Source organism: Pristiophorus japonicus, chromosome 13 (assembly GCF_044704955.1).
Source record: "Pristiophorus japonicus isolate sPriJap1 chromosome 13, sPriJap1.hap1, whole genome shotgun sequence".
In the NCBI taxonomy this organism is placed as follows: Eukaryota; Metazoa; Chordata; class Chondrichthyes; family Pristiophoridae; genus Pristiophorus; species Pristiophorus japonicus.
In genome coordinates, this window is record NC_091989.1 from 61157005 (window position 1) to 61169872 (window position 12868).

The window sequence follows — 12868 nt, forward strand, 5'->3', positions numbered from 1 at the left end:
AGAAAGAATGAGGAGAGACAATACAAGCTAAATGGTACAAGGGGGTGCAAGAGCAGAGACCTGAAGGTGGCAGGACAGGTTAACAAAGCAATTAATAAAGCATGTGGGATCTTGAGCTTTATAAATTGAGGTATAGAGTACAAAAACCAGGAAGTTATGCTAAACCTATAGAAAACAATACTTTGGCCCCAGCTGGAGTATTGTATCCAATTCCGGGCACCATACTTTAGAAAGGACATGAAAGCTTTGGAGAGAGTACAGAAGAGAATGGTTCCAAGCATGAGGGATTATAGTTACGTGAATAGCTGGAGAAGCTGGGGTTTTTCTCAGAGCAGAGAAGGCCAAGGGGAGATTTGATAGAGTTTAGATAGAGTAAGTAAAGAGAAACTGTTTGCAATGGCTGAAGGGTCGATAACCAGAGGGCACAGTTTTAAGGTGACGGCAAAAGAACTGGAGGTAAAATGAGGGAAAACTTTTTTTGTACGCAAGAAGTGGTTAGGATTTGGAATGCACTGCCCGATAGGGTGCTGGTTACAGTTTTCAAAAGGAAATTGGATAAGTACCTGAAGGAGAAAAATTTGCAGGGATCTGGGGAAAGAGCAGAGAAGTGGGAATAACTGGATTGCTCTTCGAAAGATCCGATGCAGGCTTGATGGTCCGAATGGCCTTTCTGTGCTGTATTACGCTATGATTCTATATAATGCCTGCATCCCAGGGAATGAGAGAGATTGATCCAACATGCCGCTTGTGAGGATGAGGTCATGCAGGCTCTGAACGTTGTTAATCACGCATGTAGACTTGAGCTATTTGACAGCTGTTAACTTGTCAGCTTCCTATGGAAATATTCTTAAAGTAATCTCACATTTAAATATATGATTTATATGAATACAGTTACCAACATCTTGTAAACTTACCATATTCAACGGTGTAAACAAGAAGTGAACCAGGTCAACTGCACTAGGATTCTGAATGTGGGTTCTTAGTTTGGCCTACAAATGAATAAAGAGAAACAATAAAGTGTGCAGTCAACGAACAATAAATCCGAACAGGTCATAACTTGTGCATCAACTGTTTTAAGGTTTCGAAACTGAAAAAAATGTTGACACTTTCCATGACAACCTGATTTTTAAAAGCAATATTTGTACTATAGTAAGCATATATAGAAGGCTGTTCCTTACTACTTCAATGGTGGTGGGGTTTCATTACATTCCATGAACCAGGTCACAATTTAAATCACAGTGCAGATATCACAGTTTGTCGTCAGGGTTATTCATTACAAAGATCAGACAAAAATAACAGTGACAACACAGGAGCTTAAAATAATGTAAAAGCCACATTTCTTTATATTTAATTTTACATTTCTGAAGAGCCTTAATCAAGCTTATTCTCTTCGAAAATAGTGACTTACCAGGAGATTAAACGCATGCTTGAATTTCTGAAAACAGTCGATGAACTCATCCTGTGGAGGTGGTTTTGCACGGAGAGTCAGAACACCCTCTAATGATGGGGGAATAAAATAGAACATTAATACTTCAACTGTTATCTTGATGCATGTAGAAAACAAATTACCAATTTTTTAGCAGGGAAAAAAGTGTGCATATCAGTACATTATAAAATCAGAAGTAATTTTCATGTAGTTTTGAGTCCATTTAAAATCTACTTTTCAACATCCTTTACAAATGCCAAAATTAATAGATATTGCTCGAGAACAGTTCTTAATTTCTTCAGTAGACGTAGATGCAAATGCTAGTTAATAGATTAAAAATAACCTTGAACACAACCAAAGCAGAATCACCCTCGACTGAAACATAGCGTACTTTGTTTTCTGCAGCATAGAATTTTAAAAGTACTTCTGGCAAAGTACCAGACTTGGGCAACTTTTTGGTAAAGTTTACACGTACATCATTTTAAAAGAAACTACTACTTATACATTACCACACTCCCTCAAATGTCCACTCTGCAGCACAAAGAAGAAATAGGGTTTACTGCTTTCTGCATTATACAGACAAGCCTCAAAATACTACTTACCTCCTGGTCCTTTCTTTTTGTTTTTCTTTGATTTTTTGCGTTGTGAAAGCTGAGAAAATGCTTCAGCGGCCTTCTGAAGTTTAATAACAAATGCTTCTACATCATCCAAAACGTGGTTCAAAATTTGCTGGTACAGAAAAATTGAAGTAGTTACAGAAAAAACAGAGATTGATAAATTAGTAACTGTATGAAGCTTTACATTGAAGTTTCACAAGTCCACCTTAAAATAATGTATAATTTTCTTTGTGATCATCGGTTAATAAACATTGCCTGAAGAACATCAACAAATAGAAAAATGCATCGGATCAGATTCTGCCTCAATAGATATGTACATAAGCACATCAAAACTGTGACTGGCTTGTTCCAAATTCAAAAAACGAATCATATTGGATGCAGTTAAATTTAGCAATACAGGAGAAGCTACAGTGTGTTGACTCATTTGCAACAAGTTTTAACTTGAATAAATGTTTAGTGTGTCTGTCCCCTTTGTGAATTGGTTGCTGCAAAGAGGTTGGGCTCAACTCACTCCATTTACATTTACAAAGTTTTCTCTTCTTTTGCCTGTGGTTATTCACCTGATTTAGGAGACGAAATAAATTGGTCAGAGTACACAACAGTGCAACTGATCTGTTGCAACAAAGCAATTCAATGAGCAATCAATCCCATTTTAACAAAATCAGCAAAGAAAATTGTATGGGTGAAAGTGCACTACAAATAACAAGACAACCCAGTTTGTAATTGGGAATCAGTTACTATTGGATACTGATTGGCAAGTTGCCATAGGTCCTTCTGTGGGAAACAAAGTTTGAGATATTTGAAAGGGGGGATAAGAGACACTGAAGAATGAGAAATCTGGTTTAGATTTAGAAAGAGGACTCAAGACCAATATTTCAAAGGCTGTTAAAGGATGCTTTATCTCTAACATGGAATACTTCACATGGACTTTAATATAGTTACAATTCTTGCACAAGGAACATTTTTTAAATATTGATGGGAATTTTCCATGCTGGACAGGAAAAACACACTATAAAAATGCCAAGGGCCAAGTTGTAAATACTTTTCAGAGAAAGGCAGAAGGCATCAAAAGCTAACCTGAAAATTCAGAACGGACTGCTGCACAATCCTTTGAAATTCAGAACAATTATTCAAATTTAATCTCAAGAACTGGTAAGAATTCCACATTTTTAAGTTGGATCAAGGGCTAAAACTAACCGAGCAGCAAAAATAAAACCCAGTAAACTAAAACAACTAGAGTGCTATTTTAGTTTCTTGGGGCTAGAATTTCCGAACAACCTGCCTGTGTCTGATTGCCGCCCAAAAGACTGCTAAGATTCCCAACATTATCGCCAGCGAAAAATTCCCCCCAAAAAAGAAAAAAATCCGGCCAGCGAAAAAAATGCGCGTTGCACCCAGATTCTCAGCAAAAAAAGTGGAATCTTGGTCCGATTGGATGGTTCTTAAAGAAAATGGACCATAATTAATAATTTTACACCGAGGCTGCAGTTTGGGCCTACGAGGAGAAAAACAAATGTTATGTTTTTTGAAAAAATATATTTAAAAAAATATATTCTCAGGACCCTTTTCACTTAAATCACTGCAACAGAATTTTAAAATAATTAGTAAAAAAACACTTACTTCCCTTTTTCTTGCAGGGCTACTCACCTTCTGCCCAGCTCTGCTGATTCTCGTGGACGTATTTTTTTTAGACTTGCCTATGGGTCACTGCTGAGCCAAAAATCGCGCCATGGCGATCTGTGGACGGTGCACGCCGGCGGTCCGCTCCCCAGCGGTAATTCGAAACTGCCAACGGAACTCAGCTGGAGAATTTTTTGCCGACCTGGTTCTCACCTAAAATGGCCAATACCGCCGAGAAACCAGGCAGCGCTACCAGCCTCGTACTAAAGTTGACAAAACTCGCGGTTTGCGCCACGAATCCTCGTGCAACACCGACCTTACCAATGCACCCAAGTAAAGGCCAAAATTTAGGCCTGATAATGGTAGCGCAGCGAAAACGGTAATTTTGGCGTAAAACTACTGTTTTTGCTGACAACCGAAAATCTAGCCCTAAGTGTTATATTGTTCTGAGGGAGGCAGGTCTGGCTGACAGGTCACTTAACGTCTGCCAGTTAAATTTTCATGTTCAAGATCAGTTGGCTGTCTGGTAACATTAAAAAAAATGAAGTCTGAAAAGGCTCACAGGACTGTCTGGGAACTTTGTAAAACTTTTGCTTTGCATCAATTTACACTTTAGTACCCAGGAAGACAGTGTAGAATAATTTAGGGGAGTATTCTAGCGATTTAAGTGGACATTTGAGGGCAATTCATTTTTCAGACTCGACAGAAACACTTTCCTCGTCCTGTACTTTTCTAAGCTCCATAATTCAATTAAAAAAACATGTATTCATGGTTTTCAAAACTTGAACTTTGCTTTGGGGTACAAAATTGCTACTTAATAAGGTGCATCATCCCAATACAATTATTGCATTAGACACCAAGTATCTTGCATGGTGCAAAGTTAAACAATCTTACTAGATCATGATATACACAAGCACAATGCCAAAGTAAAAAAAAAATAAGCCTTCAAGTCAGTATTTTTCCTCATAAAATGTCAATTCATCTTTTAATTTTTAGTATTTTGTATTTAACAAATTCAAACAAAGATTTTTTGGAAAATGAAACTATTCTAATGTGCATCCATACCACATCTCTGTCAATCCTGACTGCCGCCATATCTGAGGTTTCTTCAGGTTCATGAATAACCTTCTGTTTCTCATCTGTTAAGAACACAGTGTTTTAATAGAAACATCTTGTGTACATTTTTCTATACCACTTTAGGAAATGTGGCATTTTTCTATGATGACAGTCTCTTTGTAGCTCAGTATATAGTTGATGGGTTATGACTCTATAAGCATGGTAATAATTTCCATAACAAATACAGATGGTATAATTCACTACAGAGCAAGTGGTGACTCTGGTCATAGGTTTTTATTACTTTTCAGTGAAATATTGCAGCTGGCGAATGAAATGTATTCCATTCCAGGCACCCGATGTCAGGATTAAATATTCCCAGTCAGGTGTAACACAAGTAGCTAGAGTAAAGCTTCCTTTATTTTAAGCCCAGCAATGTACCTTAGCCCTTGGAACAGCTTTGTTCCAGATTTTGCTTGGAATTACATTGAATTTTTATGGACAGAGGAGACAGTCATCACAGCAATGTGGGCTGGATTTGAACCTAGGTCCATGAAGTGAAAAGCCAGTCACCAGCTCACAGCATTACCGAGCCCCCATTGAAAAGAATGATTTTTACCATGTGCATGATTGGATTTTGTAACCAAGAAAATTTAAATCTAGTTTAGGAGGTCACTCAACATTGATGAGATTAAGTTTTTAGGGTGTATATTAGGGAAGATCACATCACCGTGGAGGATCTGCACAATTTGTTTGCAAAACATCAAAATAAAGTTGTTCTCAAAGGCACTGCCTTGCTTTGCTAATCTTCAAGCAGTACACAAGAGAAGATGTTTAGTGATTGTTTACTGGGGTGCATTTGACAATATAGGTTTCCTCCATATCATTCAAATTATTTAGTTAAAAGTAGAATATTGACAGTCTACTACTCTTAAGTAGGAATTGCTTAGTTTGAATTTTCAAACTGAAATTGTACAAAATAAAACCTCGGTTTTAATAAAATTGCTTAATTCAATTTTTTGTCAAGCAAATATTGGCTTTGAATTAACAGGTATATACTGTATCAGTTATCTCAACACAAGGATACATATGCATCCAGTGTATTAATACAACACAGAGTGATGCTCAAACACCATCATGTGTCTGTGGAAAGGCTACACAAGGCTACTAAAGATTGGCTACACTTGACCGTCAATTTTTGCTTAAAGAGAGAGATCAACGTGCTAGATTCTTCATCGTATCAGTATTAATGCTCAAGTTAGGTGCCGCATTAGTTGAAACTTCAATATTCCCTCTACATTGCACCTCAAACAGCATCCCAGTCCATTAGCCTGTCCGTGCTCACTATCCTGGAACACACAAGTAGCGGCTAATCAGGTCAAATAGGTGGGTATTGCCAGCTCATTGAGCTGCTGGAGAAAAACAACGTACTGACAGCAGTAGGGAAAGTGGCTTTAAGGCATTACTGAACCAATAAATACAACATTATTAAACAGAATTTAGAGAAATAAATCAAACGTTTATTATGTTCTTCCTGTTCCAGCATGTAGCATTTTTGTAATTTTCTCTGTTTGAATTCTTTTAACCTTCCAATGGCCGGGATAGTGAGCATGGACAAGCCAATGGATTGGGATGCTAGTAGAGGTGCCATGCAGAGGGAATGTTTTATCAAAATATGATTGTGCATATGAAAACCTGATTACCTTGTTCAACAGGTAAAGCCCAAGCTGACCAGGCTGCTACTCGGCTCCTAACATCCACCTGTGTAACAGTTCCTGGAGGAACAGGAGCCGGGGCACTTGGAGGTGGAGGGATGGAGGAATTATCTGCATTTATAATCATTCTGTAATTTAAAAAAAAAGGATGACTTAGTATTGCTTAGGTTAAAATAAATTGCACTATGGAAGTCCATCAGTACCTTACAATAATATAATGACAGTTTATGTTCAAGTTTGTACATAGGAAGCACAATGTCAACACTCTTTATTGAAAGATCTGGCATCACAAAAATATTATCTGCGAGCATTACTTAAAAGGAATACAAATGTGTTATACTCCAGCTCTTACCACATCCATGTGCTTTTGTTGCCTTAGTGACATAATCTTTTGTTCAATTTTAAAATACAATTAATCCTTAATTTTTCAGAATGGCAGGATTCAAACATATAAGATTCCCTGTCATCTCAACACAGTTCATCAATCCTACTAGTATATGGATTGACTATATAGGCACAAATTGGCAGACAAAAGAAAACAGTATCAAGCTCTCACCTGCAATTACATGATATTCTGCTCATTGAGGTACACTTTGGGCATCTCGAACATTTAATCAGACCACAGTTTTACAGTACAGATTAGCTGGACAATTTTTTTTATACCAGGAAAAAGAGAGATAGCTTACTGTTAAAAGGAAGTCCAAATAGATGACCAAGGATACTACTTAATGATTAATATCCATGTGTCTTTGTACCTCAGAGTATCAGGCCTTTTCTTCTGTTTGCTACCTTTGCTGTCACTGATTGCACTTTCAATATCTGCATGGATCAGATCAGCCTGCAAAATAAGATCTTGAAATAAATCACAGCAACAGTGCCACTTAACAAAGCCTCTAATTACAACACTTACTCACAAAAAGTGTGGAACACACTTGTGGAACATGAGTACCCACGAATCCATGACTAACTCCATTGCAGCCTTGGGTTCGCAGCTACTTTTAAAGGTAAATGTATTGCTTTATAGCTAATTTTTAAAATTTATACCACAAGAACAGCTGACATAATTATGGTTTATTCTTCAAGATGCAAGAAAGCAATGTATCAACATAGATCCATGATCCTTTTTTCTAGATATTATCCAAATCATTCACAGGGGTTATTAAATTTACCAGAGTATTTAATAAAATGTCTGGTGGCTCTGAGGGATCTACTGAACACCACAGGTCAAAAAATGTTCTTCTGACAGCATAACTGTTATGTCGGACATTATATTAAACGATTACAGAATTTGTCCTGAAGGAAAATCAGCTGCAAAGTAAATTGCCAGTTAACCATAAGCTTTAGAGGGATGAATAATTAGAAGATTTTACAGAAGAGAGATTCAATTAAACAAAGTACTCAAATAATGAGGGGCAGCACGATCTTCAAGAGCCAAAAAATATTACACATGTTGGTACAATAATCATTGGTGCTCAACAATTTCCCCACTAGAATATTCTGTAAGTTTGATCTATTTTGTGAAAGATATAGAGTGCTGTTTTCTTCAAGGAAATTGTTCCTTTTTAAATACGTGGTCTCTTACCCAAATAATATTCTATCGCTCAGAAGATTTTGTTCACCAATCAAATTGTGAAAACAAAGCAGAAAAAGAGTTACCCCTTTCACCAATACCAAATTATATTATAGGATTAAGCAAGTGCTCACAACCAAATATTAGCACAAAGTACCCAGTAGTAAATTATTTGACCAGCAGGTTAGTTAAACACATTATTTTGAATTTCAAGCAAAAGTCTGAAAGAGTATAATCAAACCTGGAATTCATGTCCATTCTCACCTCACTCTCCTCTAGCCATTTCAGAGCACTCTTGGCAGAGGCCTGGAAAGAAGTTACACCCAGCACCTTGGGCAAGTGAACTCCACCAGTGGGTTTTGGGACGTTGTGGGGCAGGGTAAGAACCACCCATTGAGGCAGCTCCAAAATCATTTATAAAATGGGGTGATAAAAGTATTAAAAACTAAAAAACATTAAAGTACCTCATTACTATTCTAATGCCAGTATAAAGACATTTGCTATAAATGTGGAAAAATGTATTAAATGTGTCGTGGAAGATTCACGTCTTACGCAGATTGGTAATATGAATCAAGCTAATACTATAGGAAGTAAAACATTTACCAACCTTAACTTCATCACATTGGAAAAGGTGAATGTCTGGTTTGCCTTGGCCAGGTTCCTTGCAAACGAGTGCCAGAATGGAGTCATAGTTACAGGCATTCATCACAGACTGGCAATGCTGGATTGTGTTAAAGGGAAAGTGCTCCAACTCGTTCTACAAAAGAAAGCATATGGAACATTTTTGCATTCTTGGATGTTATGACCCATTTTCAGAGTCACTCCCTGCATTTTGTGCTCATTCTCTTCCCCCCCTCCCCCCCACCCACCGCCGCATTCTTTTCAGCCAAGTAGGCAGGAAGAAGACACCCATTCCCAGACCTCAGCCACTTCCACTCTGAACTAACTGCTAAGAGTTGCTTGAAAGCAACCCAGTTAAAACGGTCTATGAAGTAAATCTAAACATCAATCTTTTCACCTCACCAAGTTTGCACCTCCTTGTTGTAGAATATAAAACATGTTATGCTTTTGTCTTTCCCTTAAGATCTTACTCCGAACCCCAAGCTCAAGCCTTCTCTTTTCAAGTGCAAAAGTTCCCAATTTCTATAGCTTCTCTTAGCTTATCTGTCTAATCTCAGGCATCACTTCAGCTATCCTTTGCTGTGCCCTCTCTGAAGCCAAACTATCCCTACAGTCATGCAACGACCAGAATTCATGTATTCTATATTGTAATTTCTCCCCATTCAAATAATATTCCCTTTTACTGTTTTTTTTCCAAGGTGGATGACCTCGCATTTTCCGACATTGAATTCCATCTTCCAAACCTTAGCCCATTCACTTAACCTATCTAAATCTCTTTGCAGCCTCTACACAACCCGCTTTCCCACTAATCTTTGTGTCATCTGCAAATGTTGTTACACTACACTCTGTCCCCTCTTCCAGGTCATCTATGTATATTGTAAACAGTTGTGGTCCCAGCACCGATCCCTGTGGCACACCACTAACCACCGATTTCCAACCCGAAATGGACCCATTTATCCCGACTCTCTGCTTTCTGTTAGCCAGCCAATTCTCTATCCATGCTAATACATTTCCTCTGACTCCGCGTACCTTTATCTTCTGCAGTAACCTTTTGTGTGGCACCTTATCGAATGCCTTTTGAAAATCTAAATCCACCACATCCATCGGTACACCTCTATCCACCATGCTCGTTATATCCTCAAAGAATTCCAGTAAATTAGTTAAAACAGTCTAGGTAAGTGGCTGATACGGACTAGTGACTGAAAAGCTCAGATGTGGGACCTGCCCGATATTGACGACTCTGAGCTGGACTCGGGATCCACGTCTTTGAACATTCTCTGACAACCAGATTTCGGTTGTAAAGAAGTAAGGAAATGACACTTCAAGCCCACATCCGCAGGGAGCGTGCCTAGACTGGGGGAGAAACGCTCTGCTTTTATTCCGGACTGGTTGGAATTCTAAAAGTGGAATCTTGCAATCTGGAAGCACTAAATTAATAAGCACCTAAATTAAAAATACGCCAATTCCAGTGCGTGCTCTAGTCAGCAAGGTAGCACTTCTAATTTTTATTACTTGATTTAATGTTCATTTATTGTTATTTAAAAATTATGATCGTTTCTATGCATCTTTATGGTAAAAGAAGTGTTTAATACTTTGTAAAATCCCCTAACTTCCCTTTCCTCCCCATCTCTTACTGCCTGCGCCTAATTTATAAAGTATAGGCAAGGTTTTTCTGAGCGTACAAAAAGCTACACTTATTCCATTCCAAGTTAGTTTGGAGTAAGTTTTCGCTGCCTAAACTTGCAAAACAGGCGTAAGTGGCTGGTAACGCCCCCTTTTGGAAAAAAAACTATTCTTAAATGAAATTATTCTAACTAACTAGAATTGGAGCAAACTAAATGTCGAGAGTTGCAATTTCTAAGGTACTCCATACTAAACCAGTTGCTCCAAAAAAACTTGAGCCCATAATTCCATATTTCACCAGGTACTCCATTATATACTCCTTTTAGAGGCTTTTCAGTATTTTACTGCAGATGCCAGGGTTCCCAATAGTTTTCCCAGGGTAATTCATATGCCTTTTATAAATTGAACACAAGAACATACAAAATAGGAGCAGAGGTAGGCCAAGTAGGAGCAAGTTATTATTTAAATGGAGAAAGATTGCAAAGTGCTGCAGTACAGCGGGACCTGGGAGTACTTGTGCATGAAACACAAAAGGTCAGTATGCAGGTACAGCAAGTGATCAGGAAAGCCAATGGAATCTTGGCCTTTATTGCAAAGGGGATGGAGTATAAAAGCAGGGAAGTCTTGCTACAGGGTTCCAGGAATACTGCGTGCAGTTTTGGTTTCCATATTTAGGAAAGGATATATTTGCTTTGGAGGCAGTTCAGAGAAGGTTCACAAGGTTGATTCCGGAGATGAGGGGCTTGACTTATGAGGAAAGGTTGAGTAGGTTGGGCCTCTACTCATTGGAATTCAGAAGAATGAGAAGTGCTCTTATCGAAACGTCTAAGATTATGAGGGGGCTTGACAAGGTGGATGTCCCTTATTCTAAGATTAGGCCCTCTAAGTTCTAGTCTCCCCCATCAGTGGAAGAGGCATATAAATTGGCCAGAAAAAGCAGCAAACTTGAGGACTGGGAGAAATTTAGAATCCAGCAGAGGAGGTCAAAGTGTTTAATTAGGAGGGGGAAAATAGAGTATGAGAGGAAGCTTGCTGGGAACATAAAAACTGACTGCAAAAGCTTTTATAGATATGTGAAAAGAAAGAGATTAGTGAAGACAAACATAGGTCCGTTGCAGTCAGAATCAGGTGAATTTATAATGGAGAACAGGGAAATGGCACATCAATTGAACAAATACTTTGGTTGTTTTCACGAAGGAAGACACAAATAACCTTCTGGAAATACTAGAAGACAGAGGATCTAGCGAGAAGGAAGAACTGAAAGAAATCCTTATTAGTCAGGAAATTGTGTTAGGGAAATTGATGGGATTGAAGGCTGATAAATTTCCAGGCCTGATAGTCTGCATCCCAGTGTACTTAAGGAAGTGGCCCTAGAAATAGTGGATGCATTGGTGATCATTTTCCAACAGTCTATCGACTCTGGATCAGTTCCTATGGCCTGGAGGGTAGCTAATGTAACATCACTTTTTTAAAAAAGAGAGAGAAAACGGGGAATTATAGACCTGACATTGGTCGTGGGGAAAATGCTGGAATCAATTATTAAAGATGAAATAGCAGCGCATTTGGAAAGCAGTGACAGGATCGGTCCAATTCAGCATGGATTTATGAAAGGGTTGACAAATCTTCTACAATTTTTTGATGTAACTAGTAGAGTGGACAAGGGAGAACCAGTGGATGTGATGTATTTGGACATTCAAAAAGCTTTTGACAAGGTCCCACACACGAGATTGTTGTGCAAAATTAAAGCACATGGTATTGGGGGTAATGTATTGACATGGATAGAGAACTGGTTGGCAGACAAGAAGCAGAGAGTCGGGATAAACGGGTTCTTTTCAGAATGGCAGGCAGTGACTACTGGGTGCCGCAGGGCTCAGTGCTGGGACCCCAGCTATATACAATATACATCAATGATTTAGATGAAGGAATTGAGTGTAATATCTCCAAGTTTACAGATGACACTAAGCTGGGTGGTGGTGTGAGGTGGTTGTTAAGAGGCTGCAGGGTGACTTGGACAGGTTAGATGAGTGGGCAAATGCATGGTAGATGCAGTATAATGTAGATAAATGTGAGGTTATCCACTTTGGGGGCAAAAACACGAAAGCAGAATATTATCTGAATGGCGGCAGACTAGGAAAAGGGGAGGTGCAACAAGACCTGGGTGTCATGGTACATCAGTCATTGAAAGTTGGCATGCAGGTACAGCAGGCAGTGAAGGCATGTTGGCCTTCATAGCTAGGGGATTTGAGTATAGGAGCAGGGAGGTCTTACTGCAGTTGTACAGGGCCTTGGTGAGGCCTCACCTGGAATATTGTGTTCAGTTTTGGTCTTCTCATCTGAGGAAGGCCATTCTTGCTACTGAGGGAGTACAGCGAAGGTTCACCGGACTGGCAGGACTAACAGATGAGGAGAGACTGGATCGACTGGGCCTGTATGCAGTGGAGTTTAGAAGGATGAGAGGGGATCTCATAGAAACATATAAAATTCTAATGGAGACTGGACAGGTTAGATGCAAGAAGAATGTTCCCGATGTTAGGGAAGTCCAGAACCAGGGGTCACAGTCTAAGGATAAGGGTAAGCCATTTAGGACCGAGATGAGGAGAAACTTCTTCACTCAGAGTTGTGA

The 12868-nt window shown here is 38.8% G+C and overlaps 1 protein-coding gene across 16 annotated transcripts in view; it reads right to left on the bottom strand.

The window, feature by feature from the left end:
- eps8a (EGFR pathway substrate 8a, signaling adaptor) overlaps positions 1-12868 on the bottom strand; it is a 245891-nt gene that overhangs the window by 64591 nt on the left and 168432 nt on the right. For 15 of the 16 annotated variants that reach the window (XM_070897554.1, XM_070897562.1, XM_070897561.1 and 12 more), the window contains 7 exons: positions 8609-8758; positions 7187-7269; positions 6420-6559; positions 4729-4802; positions 2029-2155; positions 1409-1497; positions 915-989 (listed from right to left, as the gene is read on the bottom strand). In XM_070897554.1, the coding sequence (XP_070753655.1) occupies positions 915-989; positions 1409-1497; positions 2029-2155; positions 4729-4802; positions 6420-6559; positions 7187-7269; positions 8609-8758 (738 nt within the window). Of the gene's footprint in view, positions 1-914; positions 990-1408; positions 1498-2028; positions 2156-4728; positions 4803-6419; positions 6560-7117; positions 7270-8608; positions 8759-12868 lie in introns of those variants that run through there. The other variant, XM_070897567.1, reaches the window with a different exon arrangement.